This window comes from Desmodus rotundus, chromosome 7 (assembly GCF_022682495.2).
Source record: "Desmodus rotundus isolate HL8 chromosome 7, HLdesRot8A.1, whole genome shotgun sequence".
Classification (NCBI taxonomy): Eukaryota; Metazoa; Chordata; class Mammalia; order Chiroptera; family Phyllostomidae; genus Desmodus; species Desmodus rotundus.
The window spans coordinates 42,393,120-42,413,737 of record NC_071393.1 but is presented as its reverse complement, the minus strand read 5'-3'; the positions used below and the strand labels follow the sequence as shown (position 1 = coordinate 42,413,737).

The 20,618-nt window shown below is 34.6% G+C and overlaps 1 protein-coding gene across 2 annotated transcripts in view; it reads right to left on the bottom strand.

Moving 5' to 3' along the window:
- Positions 1-20,618, bottom strand: part of MDGA2 (MAM domain containing glycosylphosphatidylinositol anchor 2) — an 829,607-nt gene that overhangs the window by 31,283 nt on the left and 777,706 nt on the right. For both annotated transcript variants that reach the window (XM_024573956.3, XM_053928205.1), the window contains 4 exons: positions 18,502-18,679; positions 17,124-17,144; positions 1,044-1,199; positions 421-579 (listed from right to left, as the gene is read on the bottom strand). In XM_024573956.3, the coding sequence (XP_024429724.3) occupies positions 421-579; positions 1,044-1,199; positions 17,124-17,144; positions 18,502-18,679 (514 nt within the window). The remainder of the gene's footprint in view (positions 1-420; positions 580-1,043; positions 1,200-17,123; positions 17,145-18,501; positions 18,680-20,618) is intronic.

The window sequence follows — 20,618 nt, the reverse complement described above, 5'->3', positions numbered from 1 at the left end:
TCTGAACGTGTAAATGGTGCTGAAGTACTGTCTTCCAAATATGACGGTACTCTTTTTTTCCTGATCATCAATACACATTGAGTGATTATTCAAGCAAGTTTTTTAAAAGAAGCAATCTAAATTGTACTGGTTTTAAATTTCACAAGAAGAGCTCATAGTAAAGACTGAGCTCTTTAAGTTAGGATTCCAGAAAAGGTAGGTAATGTTTCAACGTTTCAAATTCTAATCTAAACTGGAGAAATTAGGACATGATGAGGGATCATTCTTAGCCCCTTATTTTTTAATTTATGGGTAAGTTACTTAACGTCAATGATGATATTCTGGGAATAAAATTGATTTCATTTTAAGTGTTCAGGAACACGCTCCTTCTCAGAGAGGACATGCTGTAGAAGAAGAAACATGGCCGTCTTGCCGTCTCACCTATATGTTGTCCATACATGTGATAGAAGAAGCTGAAACAGTATGCGGTGTTCGTGGGCCCATAAGGGTTCTTGGGAGCTATGCTAAACACAGGGCTGAGGAGTCGCGCTTTTTCGCCTTCCAGTCTTGGTCGAGACGTCTCGATGTACATATAAAAACCTTTGAAAAGACACAAGACGTTTAAACATAGTATTACTAGGGAACATGAAATTTGAAATCAATGATAAGCTTTAGCATTTTCAAACAAGTACAGATTATAGATTTGCATTCATTTAGGAAATGTGTATATGTATAATGTAAAGCATAAGTGATTTACATAGTTAAAGGTAACATTGTTTAAACTGTATATAAATTTAAGACAAAAGTTAGAATTTTACACTTAAATTTTCAAAAAAACTAATCCTAGTCTCTCAATTATATGTGTCAATGAATTCTGAGAGAAAATTAACGTCTGCCAATCTTAGAAAAATGGGAATTACTGATACTCTACAGAAAATTGTCATATTTTATTCCACGGTCTTCAAGTCGACAGCTCAGTGTTCTCTCGCATTTCACAATAATCACATCTTGAACATTCCAAGGCTGGAGTACCACTGGTAGGAGCACACTTCACACCCTCCTACCTTCTTTGGAACCGCTACGGTCAGCGTTAGGTCCTGTGTTTGGAGTGTATTTTGTATTTCTTGTTGCAGTACTCTGCTTTGTCCAGTCAAAATTATCTGTATCATCTTGAGTGAACAAACAAATGTTACCATCTTCAAATCCACAATGAAATTCTCCTGTTAACAAAATTGAATTAATGTGTTTATCATTAATTAAATTAATACAAACTGCAATATTCTTACAGGAGAAATTTAAATCATTAAGCAATAATAATGCAAGATCGCAATAATGGAATCAGAGGCATAATTGTGCACAAGATTACAGCTAAACATAAAATGATTTCATTTTAATGAAAAATAATATTAATATATAAATCAGTCACTTATTAAATAGTCCAAACCATTTTCCTCTGAAATATTCAGATAACTAAAATTAAAGACTATAATTCACCCTTTTATTATGGTTAAAGAATTTTCATAACTTTCATTTTTCAGGATAGGAACAACTCATACTAAGCTGTCAATTAAAAAAATGATCTTTTTAAATTTACCTGGAGGCATGTGAAAGCTGTATATCTTGAGGTTATAATTTTTCACATCATGTCTAGAAATGATTTTGTGTATGGCCATTTGCACAAATGGAAGTTTACTTAGGGGAAGCTAATGAAAAATTATTTTAAAAAGTAGTTATCTTCCATGTTTGAATATGGATTTGCCAGATGTTTGAAATGAAAAATGAAGTAATGACTTTATGAAGACCTGGTGGAAGGACTGAGATTATTTTTGGATGCCTGCCACACACTACGTTCAGGCCCAGCCACTTTAGAGGAGAGCTTTCTTCACTTGTCTCTGAAAAGAGGGTGGCACTAACATTTCTAGGTTTCTGAGGGTTTTCTCACTGAGATGTACCTATTTGAAATACAGGAGTGAATAAAGATGATGATGTCCACTAGATAATTAAAATTATCCTTAATTAAGAAAAATTTAAGATAGTTTATATTGTTTCATTCAAACTCATTACAACTCTATGAAATCACAGTAATGCTAATTTGTGATGCTCACAGAGAAAACTTTGGCTGAGTTCAGCTATTACAAAATAAAGTCAAAACTGACTGCAGATTTCATGGAATTCATAGAGACATAAGCATCTAAAGAAGAGAGACTCACATTTGTATTTTTCCTCCACTACTCCGGGTTAGACTTAACATGTATCTTTGGGAGTGGAACCCTTGCAGTTGGGATAATGCCCTGAGTTACTCTTTGTGTTTCTATATACCACGAATGAACTATCTTAAAGTGGGTTAAGAAAACAATACCATTTACAATATCACAAAAAGAATAAAATAGTTAAGAATAAACTTAACCAAAGAAATAAAAGACCTATAGGTTCAAAACTATAAAGCTAATAAAATCCCCCCCAAAAGATACACATAAATAGAAAGACAACCCATGTTCTTGGATTGGAAGAATTAATATTGTTAATATATCCATACTACCCAAAGTGATTTGTAGACCAACCCAATCCCTATAAAAATAGCAATAGCATTTTTATAGAGAAATACAATTTTTTTTCTAAGTTATGTAAAACCACAAAAGATCCCAAATTGACAACACACAATTTTGAGCAAGAAGAACAAAACTGGAGGTATCACTTACTGATTTAAAGTTACAAAGTTATTAGAAAAGTTTGGTCCTTGTACAGGGTTGGCGGGAAAGTAAATTGATACATCTATTATGAAAAAAGTATGGAGGTTCCTCAAAAAAACTAAATATAGAACTACCGTATGATCCAGTAATCCATCTTACAAGTCTACAGCCACAGGAAATTAAATCAGTACCTCGAAAGAGATATGCACTCACATGCTCACTGCAGTATTGTTCACAGTAGCCAAGATACAGAAACTACCTAAGTGTTTTGTCTATAAATGAGTAGATACAAATTTCTGTGGCAGATGTATACAATGGAATATTTTTAACCCTAAAAAATTGAAGCTACCCCACCATTTGCAATAACATGGATGAAACCAGAGGACATTATATTAAGTGAAAATGCCAGACACAGAAAGAACTGTATGATATCACTTACATGTAGAATCTAATGAAAGTCAAATACATAGAAGCAGAAAGTATTCAGAGTGAAGGTTGTCAGGGGCTGAGGAGAGTTGGAAATGGGGAAATGTTGACCAAAGGGTATAAACTGGAGTTATGCAAGGTGAGTCAGTCCTAGAGATCCCTACAGAGTTGTGCCCATATTTAACAATACTGTATTGTACACTTAAAAATTTGTGAAGAAGGTAGATCTCATGTTAACTGTTCTTGTAATAATTAAAAGGGGGGGGAGGAAAAGAAACCATTGACATTGACAAATCAAAGTAAAATAGAAAGCTTTCCATTTGAGTTTAAGGAATTAGTTTCTGTTCTGCCTTTGTTTTCAGATTAAAGAATCACTGTACCTCTTTGTGTTTATTTATATTGTATATTCTGAGTAAGATGGTTTATAGGGAATATAAGCATTTAGGAGTTTGTAACTCAGTACATCTCTGGATAAACAAAATTCCACAAAAAATATTTACTAACATATGTTTATGCCTCCAAATGTTATACTAAATAAGACATGACCTCTCGATGCTACCAGTTAAAGACCTAACGTTGGCGCCAGCAGGTAGTTACATTTTGGGATAGATATCTTATAGGCACATTATGAGATTCCTTTAGTTGCTACTTAGGAGTCATAATAAAGTGAATGTTTGATTTTAAATGTTTTCATTTTCTTAATTGCATATTATATACACTAACAAAATGTGAAAAATCAAATGTACTGATTGAGGATTTCAGCTTGTAGGTCTTCTGCCAAACTTATTTTTTGGATATTATTGAAAATTGTGTATAATAAATTTTATAGCAATATTTAAACATATATTTTGTATAATATAATTTAGTTTTATTTACAAAAAAAAATATTCTTTGGCTGGTGTGGCTCAGTGAATTGAGTGCCGGCCTGAAAACCAGAGTCGTGGGTTCAATTCCCAGCCAGAGCACATGCCTGGGTTGCATGCCAGGTCCCCAGTAGGGGGCATGCAAGAGGCAACCACACATTGATGTTTCTCTCCCTCTCTTTCTCCTTCCTTTCCCCCTCTCTAAAAAATAAATAAATAAAAAAAATCTTTTTTAAAAAAGAAGAAAATATGTGCCCTTAAAAACAAACACATTTTTGGAGAGTTAAGTCTCTCATAGCAACGTTAAGCTACAATACAATACAGCTTATGAAAAGTTAAGACATGCCTATAATTTTCCATATGCCTAAAATTTTTCATAATTTAGTTTATTTTATATATGACCTAACATATTCACAATAAATTTGAAGGGGACATAAGATAACAATAATTAATTGGACAAAAATACATAAATAATCTCAATTGTTCATTGCTTCTGTGGACATATATTTTTATAGTGGAAAACCTATTAGTAGAGAGATTTTTTGAAAAGTTAGCAGATAAAATAAAAAAAACACTATTTACAGCCTTCATAACTTTATGATTGTCCTGTCAATTTATATGAGGTAACTATATATATGCAAAAAAGTCTATTAATAAAAACTGTTTACTGAAATAAGGGATATCTTCATAGATAATGAAAATGCTCTCACCTATAAAATCTTACCAAAAGTCAATGTAATTTAAATATTAAAAGATTTCAAAAAATAGAAAAGTAATAAAGTTTGGGATTTTCACCAAGATACAGAACTGAAGATTCACTTTGTCTTGACTTTTTAGTCATTTTCTAATTACCATTTGATTTTGGCAGACTCTTAGAGACCAGATGGTAATAAATAAATATATTTGAAACATTCTCCATTATATGGTATCCAAAACTGTACTTTCCTTCCCTGAATCAATTCCAATATGGTGAAGAAAGAATCAAAACTCAGGGACAAGCAGCCTGATGCCCAATAGTTCTCTCTGGCCCTGTGGCCTTTTTGTCCCACCTAGCCTCTTTATGTATTTTTATTTTACTTTTTTCAGCTTTACTGGACTAATAAAAGTTGCATATATTTAGTGTACAACTTGATATTTCTAAATGAATATACATTTTGAAATGATTACCGTAATCAAGTGAATTAATGTATGTATCACTTCACTTATCACACCATCAGAGTTACCATTACTGTTCTTTTTTTTTCCTTGTATGGTGAACATGCGTACAATCGGCCTATTGGAAAATTTCAAGTATACAGTACAGTATTGTTAAGTATCGTCACCATGCTGTACCTTACATCTTCAGAACTGACTCATCTTACATAACTGAAAGTGGCTACACAGCGACCAACATCTTCCCATCCCCCCTCCCTTCCTGGCAACAACCATTCTACTCTCAGCATCTGAGTTTGACTATTCTAGATTTCACATATAAGTGAGATTAAGTGAGTATTTGTTCTTCTTTGCCTGGCTTATTTCACTTAGCATAATGAACCAGGTTTACCCATGTGGTTTCAAATGACAGGACAACCTGCTGACTAATATTCCCTTATATGTATCCTGCATTTTCTTTATCCATCCATGGACATTTATATAGTTTTAATGTCTTGGCTCTTGTGAATACTGCTTCAATAAACTTGGCATTACATGAACCCCTTAAAGATTGATATTTCATTTCCTTTGGATTTATAACAAAAAGTTGGATTGCAAGATCATATGGTAGTTCTATTTTTTTAATTCTTTGAGGAACCTCCATACTGTTTTCTCCAATGGCTGTAACAGTTTACACGCCTGCCAACAGTGTGGAATGGTTAATTGGAGAGACTATACTTTCCCCTTTGCGTATTCTTGACATCCTCGTCAAAAGTCAGTTGACCGTAAATTTATGGACTTAATTCTGGGATTGTTTTTTCTGTTCCATTGGTCTAAATACCAATTTTTATACCAATAACTTACTCCTTTGATGATTATGACTCTGAATAGATTTTAAAATCAGAAAGTGTAATGCCTCCAGTTTTGCTCTTCTTGCTCAGGATTGCTTTGGCTATTTAGGATCTCTTGTGGTCCCATATGAAATTTAGTATTGTTTTGCTATTTCTATAAAGAATTCCATTGATATTATGATAGCAATAGAGTTGCACTGTAGATCATTTTCTGTAGCATTGACATTCTAATGATATTAATTCTTCCAGTCCACGAACACGGGATGTCTTTCCACACATTTGTGTGTTCAATTTACTCACAATGTGTTATAACTTCAGTGTAAATGTTTTTGATTTTTGGCTAAGTTTATAATTAAGTATTTTATTCTTTTTTGTTGTTATTGTGAATGATTTTCTAAATTTCATTTTCAAATAATTCATTGTTAGTGTATAGAAAAGCCATTTTTATTGCATGTTGATTTTGTATCATACCACTTTATTGAACTTGTTTGAGTTTTAACTTTGGATTGATATTTTACAATGTGTAATTAAAGTAAACACTTGTACCCATAATCTTTAATATGCAGCAAAAAGTCCAAAAATATCTTTTTAAAATATTTAAATTCTAACAAGTTTACAGACTGCAGAACCAAATATACTTCTCTAAAAATTTAAAACTTCTTTACAGTAGAAAATTCCAACATCAATCCTGAGATCATTGAGAGACCCCAGATCTCATTTCAATCCCATTTCACATGTTTTTTCCCATCACCAGAGTCCAGCACCAGGCTAAGTTCAGCTTGGTCTGAGGGCCCCATTTCTGGGGAAACAGCAGCATATGAGAAGGACAAAGGAGTACTGCTGTGCCTACTGCAGCCTCTAGAACACGGTTCTCCTGACAACTAACCAACTTCCTTTTCCATTAAAAATTTTACTTAAAAGATTTTAAAAATTAAATAGAAGACCCTTGCTCTTAAATTTAACAAATGCACTTTTGGGGTCTAATAAAGAACCATACTATAACAAAATTTCATTAAATTACTCTGTATATTTTGGAAGTGGACATTTTAGATAAACTCACTTAAGTACTATGAAAGTTGGTAAAATGTAAAAGACCATTTAGGATTAGTTTGATTTGTTGCCAATATATAAAACTTCATATCACATTTATTATCATATTAATATATGTGCAATGTATTATCATATTAAATGTTATATTAAACATAATGTATATTCCATTAAAGTCCTACAATTATTTTTTCCTATTAAGAAACTGTTTCAGACAAACTATAATTTATAATTTAGCCAACAAATATTTGAAATATTTTTAAATATCAAGACAATAATCTTTTTTGGAAGAAATATTGCAAAATGATATTATAAGATTTTGTTACACATAATTAGAATAACATTAAGAAATAAGATTTAGCAGCATTTTGTTCATGTTGTGAAATAACTTGGAATCAAAACAGGAGTATTTAATCTTTTTAATTGTGTTCTTTTCTCATTTATGTTTTTTTCTGAACTGTTTAATTTTCATTTTCTCTTCAACTGTATTATCAGCATCATCACTGAGAAGGTATGTTTTAATAAAATGTGGAGGATAAATGACAGTATATTGTACCTAATTAAGATATTGGGGCAAAATTATAGTAACAGAAAAAAGCTTGCATAGCAAAAATCTAAAACAAAACATGTTGGCCTATTTTCATCTCTTATTGAAAAATATCTGGCTGGTTTATTAAGAGACTGAATGTATAATAAATGACTTTGCTTGATAAAACATTTTCTCATATGTGTTTCTCATATTTATTTAACCCTTACAGGGGTTAAATAAATAAATTAGTAAGGAAAATGTGATTCAAATTTGGCTGCAGAATAGGTGGAAGCTACACGCATCTGCTCCCAGCCCCAAATTCTATTTACAGTTAAATTATAGAGCAATCAACCTGAATAACCAACTGAAGCCTAGCTGAACTGGAATATTATAACCAAGGATTTACAGAAGAAGCCACACAGAGACCGGTAAGAAAGGCAGACTCAGAAAAGTCTGGCTCCCTTTATCCAGGTGCAGTGGCTAAGAAGCCAGAGGGGTGTTGCAGCTGCAAAACTCCCTCCTCCCAAGATCATGGGGATCTCAACCCTACACAAGGATCTCCAACACTGAACAACACAGACAGGAGTCAGTCTGCCTGAGAGACCCAGACAACACTTCCCCAGAAACTAGCACTCTTATTGTTATAGCACCAGCCAAAGGAGCACTCTGCCTGGTCTCTGACAGCTGGCAAGGTGACTCTACCATGCTCGGGTCCTGTGGAGGATTCTTCTACCTGCTGTGGCAGTGGCCTGTGGGGCCCTCTTTTGCTGGGGAAGCTCTTGGTGTAAACTCACATAATGACTAAACTTTGTGGCTTTGGAAAGGGGACTAGTCTTCCCAACCTTGAACACCCAGCCAACACCCCCTAGCACATATTGAATCACTTGTTTGGTCCCGTCCTTCTGAGTTCAGCCATGTAGAAGGACTGAAGTGCCACACAGAGCTGAGATTTGGAGTGTTTCTCCTAGGAAAGCTTTTGTCCAGGAATCAGACATGTGGGTGCTGGGGTGTGTGACTACATTGTGGTGGGGTGACTACTTCTATCTCCCCTGTAAGCTCAGCCCACACTACCCTGGAAGAAGGAGATGTATCCATCTCCCTCTTATAGGCTTACGGATACTACCCCTAACAGAAGACTGTTGGGTCTGCTCTTCCAAGTCCTGGATACCCCATCCCACTGAGCTCAGTTCCATGGTGGGTTGAGGGGGAGAGCAGCTCAGAGATGGGACATTCAGAGTGTGAGTCTCTTAGAGACTATTATCTGGGACTAGGACAAAGTGCTTGGCCCCATCCTGCAGGCTGCCCCAGCAGAATCCCTGGGAGATTCTTCTGATCTGTCCCCCTAAGCCCAGTGGCTTGGCCTAGCTAAGTGTGTTCCTGCAGAGGGAACAGCTGCTTGTACTCAACATGAAACTGCAGTGTGCCCCCTCCTGAGGTTACTAGAGTTGGATACTGGTAGAGAATAAGTGGTTTGGCTTTGCAGTAGAGGCCACGTTCCCCTCATTGAGTGCCTGGCCATGTGACCTCCACATGGGGGACCCACTAGCTCTGTCCTCCTGACTCCAGGTGATCTGACCTACTGAGCTTGCAACCTGTAGAAGTATCTGTGGGTTGCAGCCAGCCTGGGCCCACACTATAGTCTTTATTCAGAGGCCTCTAGAGGAAGACCAGGAAACTTCAGGGGGAGGTGAAATAGCTGACAGGTGGCCTTGGTCCTTTTACAGATCTGCCCAAAGGTCTAAGCTGAAGGAAACTGACTCTTACACAAAAATTGAAACCTCCCATGCACACTTAGTCTCAGTAGGTGCAGCCACAAACAGTGAACAGAGTGGTACCTTTGACAGGTAGCCCAAGGCTAGTTACACACAATGTCTGACATTGACATGTACTTCAACCCTGCCCAGAAGGACTCAGAACCAACACAAGTGGTAAACTTGAGAACAGACCAGAGCTCAAACTACCTACCCACAGAAGTGGTGCACCCAAAGGGGGATTCCAGCAGGCACCAAACTCTGCTGACAGCAACTCCACCTTGGGGGATAGCCCATGCATAGCATCTCATGCACAGTGATCAAGCTTTACCCTATAGTCAGCCAGCCTGAAGGATTAACTCCACCCACAAAAGGGTCAACAGCATTCAAGACTCAGCTACAACAGGAGAGTGCACATAACCCACAAGAAGCACTGCTGTGCACAAAGCTCAGGTGATCTGGAAGATGGGACCACTGAGCCTCACAAGATATCTTCATTAAGAAGCCATCATAACAAGTTCAGCAGTCATAGCAGATCTACCTAAAACACAGAGATGAAAAGGAGAGACAAAGATGCCCCAAAGGAGAGAACAAGAAAAATCCCAATTAAAAGAATTAAATGACACAGAAGCCACCAAAATACCAGATGCAGAGCTTAAAACAATGGTTATAAAGATGCTCAAGGACCTTAAGGGAAGAGTGAATGATCTCAGTGACAACTTAAACAAAGAGATTACGCATTAAAAAAAAAAAAAAGTAAACAAAGAACCAGTCAGAAATGAACAATACATTGTTTGCAATAAAAAATACACTAAAGGAATCAATAGCAAGTTAGATGAAGCAAAAGATTTAATCAGTGATGTCAAGGACAAGATAATAGCAAGCATCCAAGTAGAGCATCAGAAAGAAAAGGGAATTTTTTTAAGAAGTAAGGAAAGTCTAAGGGACCTCTGGGACAACATCAAGTATAACAACGTCCATATCATAGGGGTACCAGAAGGAAAAGAAAATAAAAAGGGGATAAAAAACCTGTTTGAAGAAATAATGCCTGAAAGCTTCTCTAACATGATGAAGGAAAAAATCACACAAGTTCAAGAAGCAAGAGAAACCTAAAGAGGCCCGCAGAAAAACACATCACATTTAAAATGCCAAAGATTAAAGAAAAATAAATAATCTTAAGAGCAGCAAGAGAAAAGCAATTAGTTAACTATAAGGGTGCTCCCATAAATCTGTCAGCTGATTTCTCAACAGAAACACTTCAGGCCAAAAGGGATTGGCATAAGATATTCATGTGACAAAAAATGCAAAGACCCGCATCCAAATCTATTCTACCCAGCAAGGCTATCACTTAAAAGTGAAGGCAAAATAAAGATCTTCACAGACAAAAATAAGGGAAAGGAGTTCATTGCTACTAAACTATCATTGCAAGAAGTGTAAAGGGTCTGCTTTAAGAAGAAAGTAAAAAAGAAGTCAAGAGAGAGGAACATAAAGAATGAAATAGCAATAAATAAGTGCCTATCAATAATAACCTTAAATGTAAATGGATTACATCCTCCAATCAAAAGATATAGGGTAGATAAATGCTTAAGAAAATATGACCCATAGATATGATGCCTACAAGAGATCCACATCAGAACAAAAGATGCACACAGACTAAAAGTTAAGGGATAAAAAAATATTCCATGTATATGGAAACAAATAAAAAAGCTGGGGTAACAATAGTTATATCTAACATAACAGACTTCAAAACAAAGACCATAACAGAAGACAAAGACAGTCCCTACATAATTTTAAAGGGATCAATCCAACAAGACGACATAACCCTTGTAAACATATATGCACCCAATCTAGCAGCAGCTAAATATGTAAAGAAAATCTTGGTGGATGTTAAAGGAGAGGTCAACAGCAGCACAGTCATAGAAGAAGATTTTAACACCCCACTGTCATCCACGGATCGACCTTCCAGTCAAAAAATCAACAAGGCAACAGTGACCTTAATTGGCACACTGTATCGAATGGATTTAAGTGATATTTACAGAACATTTCATCCCAAAGTAGCAGCAGAATATATACAGGCCTCTCAAGTGCACATGAAGCTTTCTTAAAGACAGATCACAAGTTAGGACACAAAATAAGTCTTAACAAATTCAAGAATATTGAAATCATATCAAGCATCTTCTCTGACCACAATAGTATGAAAGTAGAAATCAATTACAATAAAAAACTGAAAAACATTCAAACACATGGAGGTTAAATAGCATGTTATTAACAATGACTGAGTTAAAATATGGGGTCAAGGAAGAAGAAAATATTACATGAAAACAAATGAAAATGAACACAAAACAACCCAAAATCTATGGGACACAGTGAAAACAATCCTGAGAAGGAAGTACATAACATTACAGGCCTAACTCAAGAAGCAAAATATATATGGTCTGTCCAGAAGGTCCCCAGCCATGTAATATGAAAGTATAGAGACATTTATTGAAGGAGATACAAGATACAAGAAACATTGTACACAGGACAATGATGCCTCAGTCCCCTTCAAGGTAGGTACCTTGGGACCTAACACTGTTCTCCCAATCACCATCAGCTGCCCCACGGTATTTTTCTGAATCACATCAATGGTCTGAAATCTCTTCCCTTTCAAAAATGATTTTATTTTTGGGAAAACCAGATCACAAAATGCCAAATCTTGGATATAGGGGGGGCTGAGTCACCTGGGTGATTTGATGTTTCACCAAATACTCTGCACAAGTCATAATGCATTAGTAAGTGTCTTGTCCTGATGAAACTTCCAATTGCCAGTTACCCATAGCTGTGGCCTTTTGAATCATCCAAATAGTTTCCATGGAGGAATGTCCAAGGTTAACTCAAAATTTGATGCAGGTTCATTGCTGTACTTGTTCAGTCATTTTGAACATGACAGCCACACAGTACACATGCTCACTGAACAGGACCTAGTGCCCCTACTGACTAGTACAGTGAACTCATCATTGTTCATGCATGTGCATTCCAGTCCACTCTCCTTGATTGCTAGGTTACATCAATATCGTACAAACTGTTCTTGTTATATTAACAATGGCTGGAGTTTTTCCAGACACACCTCATATACGTATATGTATGTAAATATTTCAAGCAAAGTATCTAACCCTACACCTAAAAGAACTAGAAAATAAACAACAAACAAAGCCGAGAGTAAAGATAAGGAAAAATAATAAAGATCAAAACAAAAATAAATTATATAGAGACTAAAAAAATGCAGAACACCAATGAAACAAAGAGCTGGTTCTTTCAAAAGATAAACATGGTTTATGAACTTTAACCAACCCCTCAAGAAAAAAAATAGAGGACCCAAATATATAAAATTAGAAATGAAAGAGGAGAAGTGACAACTGACATCACAGAAATACAAAGGATTTTAAGAAATTACTATAAACAACTATATGCCAACAAGTTGGGCAACATGGGTGAAATAAATTTCTATAAATATACAATCTTCTGAAATTGAATCAGTAAGAATCACAAAACCTTTATAGACAACTAATGAAATTGAAGCAGTAATCAAAAAACTCCCAGCAAACAAAAGTCCTGGACCAGATGGCTTCACAGATGAATTTTACCAAACATTCAAAGAAGAGCTAACACCTAAACTTCTCAAACTATTCTAAAATTTTCAATAGATGGGGAGAGTTCCAAGCTCATTGTATAAGGCCATCAAAATCCTAATTCCAAACCAGATAAAGGCACTACCAAGAACGAAAATTATATAACAATATCCCTGGATGAACATGGATGTTATAATTCTCCAAAAAAACCCAAAAGAATTTGTATTCTGCTGTATGGTACATTTATACAAGGGAATTCTATGCAGCAGAGAGAAAAAAAGAGCTCCTACCTCTTTGCAACAGCATGGATGGAACTGGAGAGAATTATGCTAAGTGAAATAAGCCAGGTGGTGAGGGACAAATACCGTATGATCTTACCTTTAACTGGAATATAATCAACAAAAGAAAAAAGCATACAAAACATAACCAGAGACATTGAAATTAAGAACAATCTAACAATAGCCAGAGGGGAGGGGGGAGGGAACAGTGAGGAGAAGGGTTTTCAGGAACTACTATAAGGGACATGTGGACAAAACCAAGGGGGAGGGTAGAAGCAAGGAGGGGGATGGGTTTGGCTGGGGTGGAGGGGAGTGGTGGAGAGAAAATGCAGACAACTATAATTGAACAATAAAAAATTAATTAAAAAAATTAAAAAATAGAAAATTCAGACCCAATAATACATAAAAAATATCACACATCATCATCAAGTGGGATTTATTATGGGTATGCAAGTTTAGTACAATATTCATAAATCAGTAAACATGGTATATATCACATAAATAAAATAAAGGATAAAATCACATAATTTTACCCATAGATGCAGAAAAAAAGTATTTGATTAAAAAACTGGACCCATGTATGATAAAAGCTCAGCAACGTGGGAAGAGAGGGATGATACTAAACATAATAAAGGATATTATGACAAACCTACAGCCAACATCCTACTCACTAGGCAAAACTAAAAGCATTTCCCTCAAGATCAGGAAAGAGACATGAATGTCCCCTTTCCTTACTCTTATTCAACATAGTTCTGGAAGTCCTAGCCACAGCAATCAGACAAAAAGAAGAAATGAAAGAGATTAAAATTTGAAAGGAGGAAATAAAACTGTCATTATTCACAGGTGACCTGACATTGTACATAGAAAACTCTAAAGACTCTACCAAAAAATTACTAGATTTAATAAGTGAATTTGGCAAAGCAGCAGGAAACCAAGTTCATATTAAGAAATCATTTGCATTTTTATACACCAATAATGACCTATTAGAAAGAAAAATTATGTGAACAATCCCATTTACTATTACAAAAATAAAAACACAAGGTACTTAGTCATAAATTTAACTATGGAGATAAAAAACCTACACTTGGAAAACTATACAACACTGAAAAAGGAAGTTGAGGAAGATATAGGTTAAGTGAAAGCATATACCATGTTCATGGATTGGAAAAATTAACATTATTAAATTGTCCATACTGCACAAAGCAATCTATATATTCAATGCATTTCCTATTAAAATACCAATAGCATATTTCACATATCTGGGACAAATATTCTGAAAATTTATATAAAACCAAAAAAAGTTCCTAAATAGCCTCAGTAATCTTGAGAAAGAAGAAAAAAATTGGAGGGATCACAAAACCTGATATCAAACTATATGACAAAACCATAGTATTTGAAACAGCCTGGTACTGGCATAAGAACAGGTAAATACATCAATGGAACAGAACAGAAGCCCAAAAATAAACCCATATCTTCATAGTCAATTAATATCTGATCGAGGTGATAAGTACATGCAATGGAGTAAAGGCAGTCTCTCCAATAAATATTGGGAGAACTACACTGGTACATGCAAAAAATGAAACTAGACCACCAACCTGCACCATACACTAGAATAAACTCAAAATGGGCAAAAGACTTAAATATAAGTTGTGAGACCATAAAATCCTACAAGAAAACATTAGTAGTTAAATCTCAAACATCTCTCATAGCAACATTTTTTCTGACATATCTCCTAGGGCAAGGGAAACAAAGGAAAAAATAAAGAAATGGGACCACTTCAAGCTAAATGGTTTGGCGTAGCAAAGGAAACCATGAATAAAGTGAAGAGTGAATCCACTGAATGGGAGAACATATTTGCCAATGACACATCTGATATGGGGTTGATTTCCAAAATACACAAAAAACTCATACAACTCAAAACCAAACAAACAATCCAATTAAAAAATAGGCAAAGGACCTGAATAGACACTTCTCCAAGGAGGAAATCATTACATCATTGTGTAATGTTACTAAAACCTTTTTATTCTAAGCAACTCTCAGTTTCTACAATATTGAATATTTATTAAAAATCAAAAAGTACACAGGTAATGGAAATGTTTGAACTAAACAGTGATGCTGGGAATTATTTTAAATATAAAAAATCCAATCATCTTTGACTATATGTAAAATGCTTGTTGAAGAAGAGACATAGGTAACTATGACTTAAATAATCCAAGCTTTTTAAGAAGTGTTCAAATTATAAGTTGTCTATCTTTAATACACACTTCTGGCTTCTGTAACTCTTGAATATCATACTGCAGGTAGGCCGAACTTTGCTCAGTTATTGTTGGAACACGGCCTTCATTTCAATGACAGACATGCTTTTGTTCACCTCCACCTAAGGGACCTCTATCCCACTTTCAGACCCCATCTCCAATATCTCTTCTGTAAAACTTTTTCATTTATCATAAAATTAATAATACTTATTATCTTGTATTGAAGTAATCTGTTAGCAAACACTCCCTGTACTAGACATTTATTTGTGCTTTCTGTTCAGTAGATAAAAGCTGTTCAAAATTTTTTTCTTGAATTGAAATATTTGTAGGCTTTTTCCTGTATCTAGTTTTAATCTTCCCATGGCAACTCTTTTCAAACATTTCTACTAAGTGTGCAGTCAGAGAACTTACCTTGAGGGAATTATAATAAATATAGTAATTAACTAGCAATAGCACCATGGGGAGAAGTTAGGGAGAATCTTATTTATGCAATTAATTCATCCTGAAACTGTCATTTATTTGTTCTCTTAACAAATAAACATTTGAACACCTGCTATATGTGAGATGCTGTGATAATCACAGGGATATTAAGATATAGGGAGAAATTAGAAATAGATTTGTTTTTCAAGTACTTTATAATCTACTGGAGGATATGAGAAAGTCAATAACAGCTTTCTACATAGATGAAGAGAAATTGATATGTAAATCAAAGAGAGGAAATATTTAGTGGAGGAAGACTATTTATGCTAAACCTTGTAAGAAAAGTGAACCTCAAAGAGCTGATGATACTATCCAGTTAAAGTGTCATTTGTGATGACAAAGTACACTTTCATACATGAGAGCAATATGTAAACAGAGAACTATAAAATTATTCAGTAGAATAATTTGAACATGGAGAAGTGAAGTACAAGAGGATCTTTGGTAGGAAATACAGCAAGAACAGATTTTGTAAGTTGGCCTTTGTCAGAGTAAGTGAAAGACCATTGCAGGAAAGGAAATAGAGAAAACAGACCTGATGTTTTCTTCCCTAGTACAGGGAGTGGAGAATGTTGGATGGGTGGGGGGTAAGATTGCAAAGGGGATCTTCATCTATTTATTATCCAAGAGCAATATATTCTCAGACACAAAATAGGAGACAAAAATTATTCTTAACTTTAATGTGATATGTTATCAAGAGGATCGTGACCAGATTGGCTCCTTTTCTCCATAAAATTGGGATATAGAATAGTGATCCATGAAAAATCTTGATTAAACCATTCATGTACCAATTTTCTAAGTAATAATTGTCTTTTATGAGTGGGACATAGGAATCAAAACTAAAAATTAAAGAAAAATAAAAGCAATAAAAGTTGTAATGCCACAGAAGAAAAAAAGTTTCCACAGTTACACAAATAACAAATGTTATGCAGGTAAATGGCTCAATATTTAGAAAAAATTATAAATATCAATATTAAATAATTTGACTTTATAACCATATCCTTTGAAATTTAAAATTTATATTTAATGCCTGTTTTACTGTTTCTAAGCCAGTGCACCTGAAACCTGTATAATTTTGTTAACTAGCATCACCCCAATAAATTCAATAAAAAGGAAAAATATTAGTCTATTTTAAACCAAATAAGAACAGTTGCTCAACAATATTTATATATTTATAAATTTTAAAATTTTATTCATTGTGAAATACAGTGCCATTTTTAAAGTAAAAATATACTTACTCAAATGAGGATTAACAGGAGCTACAAGAAAAGCAAAAACCAATGTTAGCATGGCTTGAATGTCTTATCAATAAAAGTCTAATCAGTGTCTCATAGTTCTTTATCAAAACTGAATGATCTTCCCCACTGTGACCATGGAGAATTATATCTGCAGTCCATTTCGTTCTAGGGGACTGAATAGGATCCACTTTGGAGCTCAGCAATAACAGCCTGACAGTACCCAAAAGATCAATGCTTAATAGCATGTGGAATTTGTCATTTTCCAAAAAATGGAGTTGCTGACCTTTTATATCTTAACCATTAATAAAAAAAACCTAGAAATCAAAACTGAGGCTGCCATTAGGCCAACATATAATATAGATGTTTTAAAAATGAAATCAATTATCCATCACAGATTACACCTTAGTTTTTTTTACTGTTATCTACTTCTAGTGAAAATTACATGGTATGTATGAAAATAAAGCAATCTTCATATCACATTATATATGAGTCCTAAAACTAATAGCCATTCACACACATACACAAACAGAGGAATTTCAATGATAAACAACATATTTGCATTTTTGTACACAAGAAATATTTATCTTAAAAAAACTAATTGTGTTTGTAATACAAGTACCAATTGAGTTCTACTTTTTTTTTAAAGCTGGTATACCTGCTCTTTATTTGTTTATTTATTTTTAAAAATATTTTATTTACTTATTTTTAGGCAGAGTGAAAGGGAGGGAGAAAGAGAAGGAGAGAAACAAACATCAATGTATGGTTGCCTCTTGTGCGCCCCCTACTGAAGACCTAGCCCGCAACTCAGGCATGTGCCTTGACTGGGAATTGAATCAGTGACCCTTTGGTTCGCAGGCCGGCACTCAGTCCACTGAGTCACACCAACCAGGGCTTTTTTCTTTTTTTTTTTATTATTGTTTAAGTTGTTACATTTTTCCCATTCATAATGGGAAAAATTGTGAAATTGTGTCGGGGGAGAGGGCATCTATAAAGCTCTCTATACTTCCTTTTCAATTTTATGTAAACCTAAGACTATTCTAAAAAATAAAGTCCATTAGTTTAAAACAATTTTTTAAACATTTTGATCACATTTGTTAACTTTTTAATGATATACATTTTTAAGCCACTAAGAACTTGAAAAAACTAAAATGCAGAAATATTACATAATAACTTATGGTGTAGGAAATAAAGGGATATTGCTGAAATTATCATATAGGCTCAACTAAAACATTCTATATATATCTACATTTATAATCCAATATTAAAATCTATGATGATTAAGTTTTATGGGGTTTTTTGTTACTTGACTTATGATCTAGTAGATCAATAAGCCAAATTTAATATGTAAGTAAACACCTTTAAATAAAAGGCTACTTACCACTATATTTGATGACACGAATTGTTGAATCTCCTTCCCCAAATTTGGTAAGAGGTGTTAGTCGGACTTCATAAGCCTCTGGTTTAATTAGCTCAGTCAAATTATATGTAATTAATTCTCCTTTTTGAATATTTCCATTTATCTTTATCTCCTGTTCCCACCAACGCTGTTGCCCAGCCTGAAATGAAATAATTATGCAATAATGTTCCCAGTATTTGATTCAGAGGTACTTAATTGTGTTGTAAGCAAATTGGAAAAAAAAACCATTCTAATGTTTAATTAGATGAGAAAGTACTAATAATATGAATACATTTTATTAAAGTTCTAGTTTCTATAATAAGCAGCACATTTTGTAGATTTTTGCAGACAATTACTAAATTATCACAGAATAGTCTGGTATATAAACAGACTTAATATGTCATCTAATATTAAGAGTTGGAGAACTATAAAACAATAGCCTATTGAAGTCTCAATCTGGAGACTTGAACAAATATAAGTTTACCTCTTACTTAACATATTTATAGTCAGCTGATCTTTGGCAAAGACAATGCAATGCAGCGAAGACAGCTGTTGTGCCAGAACCCTGGGAAACTGTATGCAGATTATTGTACCTAGATACAGACATTATACCCTTCACAACAGTAAACTCGAAATGGATCAAAGACCTACATGGAAAACACAAAACTACAAAACTTCTAGAAGATAACATAGGAGAAAACCTAGAAGACCTTGGGTTTCACAGTGTCCTTTTAGATACAACACCAAAAGCACGATCCATGAAAATAAAAGAATAAGCTGGACTTCTTTAATTTAAAAAATTTCTGTTCTACCGAAGACATTATCACAAGAATGAAAAGACAAGCCACAGATTTATCTGCAAAAGACACACTGATAAAGAACTGTTATACAAAAGATATAAATATCTCCTAAAATTCAACATTAAGAAAAAAGAAATTTAAACAATGGGCCGCAGATTTTAACAAAAAAGATGCTTCACATTATATGTCATCAAAGAAATGAAGATTAAAACAACATTGATTTACCATTACACACCTATTAAAATGCTCAAAATCCAGAACACTGATGATACCAAATGCTGCCAAGGATGTAGACAACTAGGAACTCTGTTTTTATTTTTAATTTTTTATCCTCACCTGAGGACACTTTTTTCATTGCTTCTAGAGAGGAAGGAAGAGAAAGAAACATTGATGCGAGAGAGAAGCATCAATAGGCTTCCATCCTGTACATGCCCAGACTGGGGTTGGCACCCGGACCAGGGATCATATGTGTCCAGGCCAAGGGTAGCACACACCTGAACTCCGAGGGAGGATCAAACCTGCAACCTAGGTATGTGCCCTGACTGAGAATCAGACTCACAACCTTATGCTTTCAGGACAATACTCTAATCAACTGAACCACACCAGCCAGGACTCAACTAGGCACTGTTAGTCACTGCTGGAGTACAAAATGGTATAGACACATTGGAGGATGGTTTGGTGGTTATTTTTATAAAACTAAATATACTCTTCCCATATAACCCAGCAACTGTACTCCTTGGTGTTTACCCAAAGGAGGTGAAAACAGGTCTGTGAAAAAATCTGTACATGGACATTTATAGTAGCTTTATTTTTAATTCCTGAAAACTTGGGAGCAACCTAGATGTCCTTTATCAGGTAAGTAGATAAATGAATTGTGCTACAGCCAGTCAATGGGATATTATTTAGTGCTCAAAGGAAAAGAACTATCAAACCATTAAAAGGAAAAAAACAAACAACCCAGTTTAAAAATGGGCAAAGGATCTGAATAGACACTTATCCGAAGGAGGCATAGAGATGGCCAATAGACATATAAAAAGATGCTCAATGTCACTAATCCTAAGAGAAATGCAAATTAAAACCACAATGAGATACCATCGTATGCCTGTCACAATGGCTATCATCAATAAATAAATCAAACAACAAGTGCTGGTGAGGATGTGGAGAAAGGGAAATCCTTTTGCACTGTTGGTGGGAATGCAGACTGGTGTAACCACTGGGGAAAACAGTATGGAGATGCCTCAAAAAATTAAAAATGGATCTTGCTTTTGACCCAGTTATCCCACTTCTTGGAATTTACCT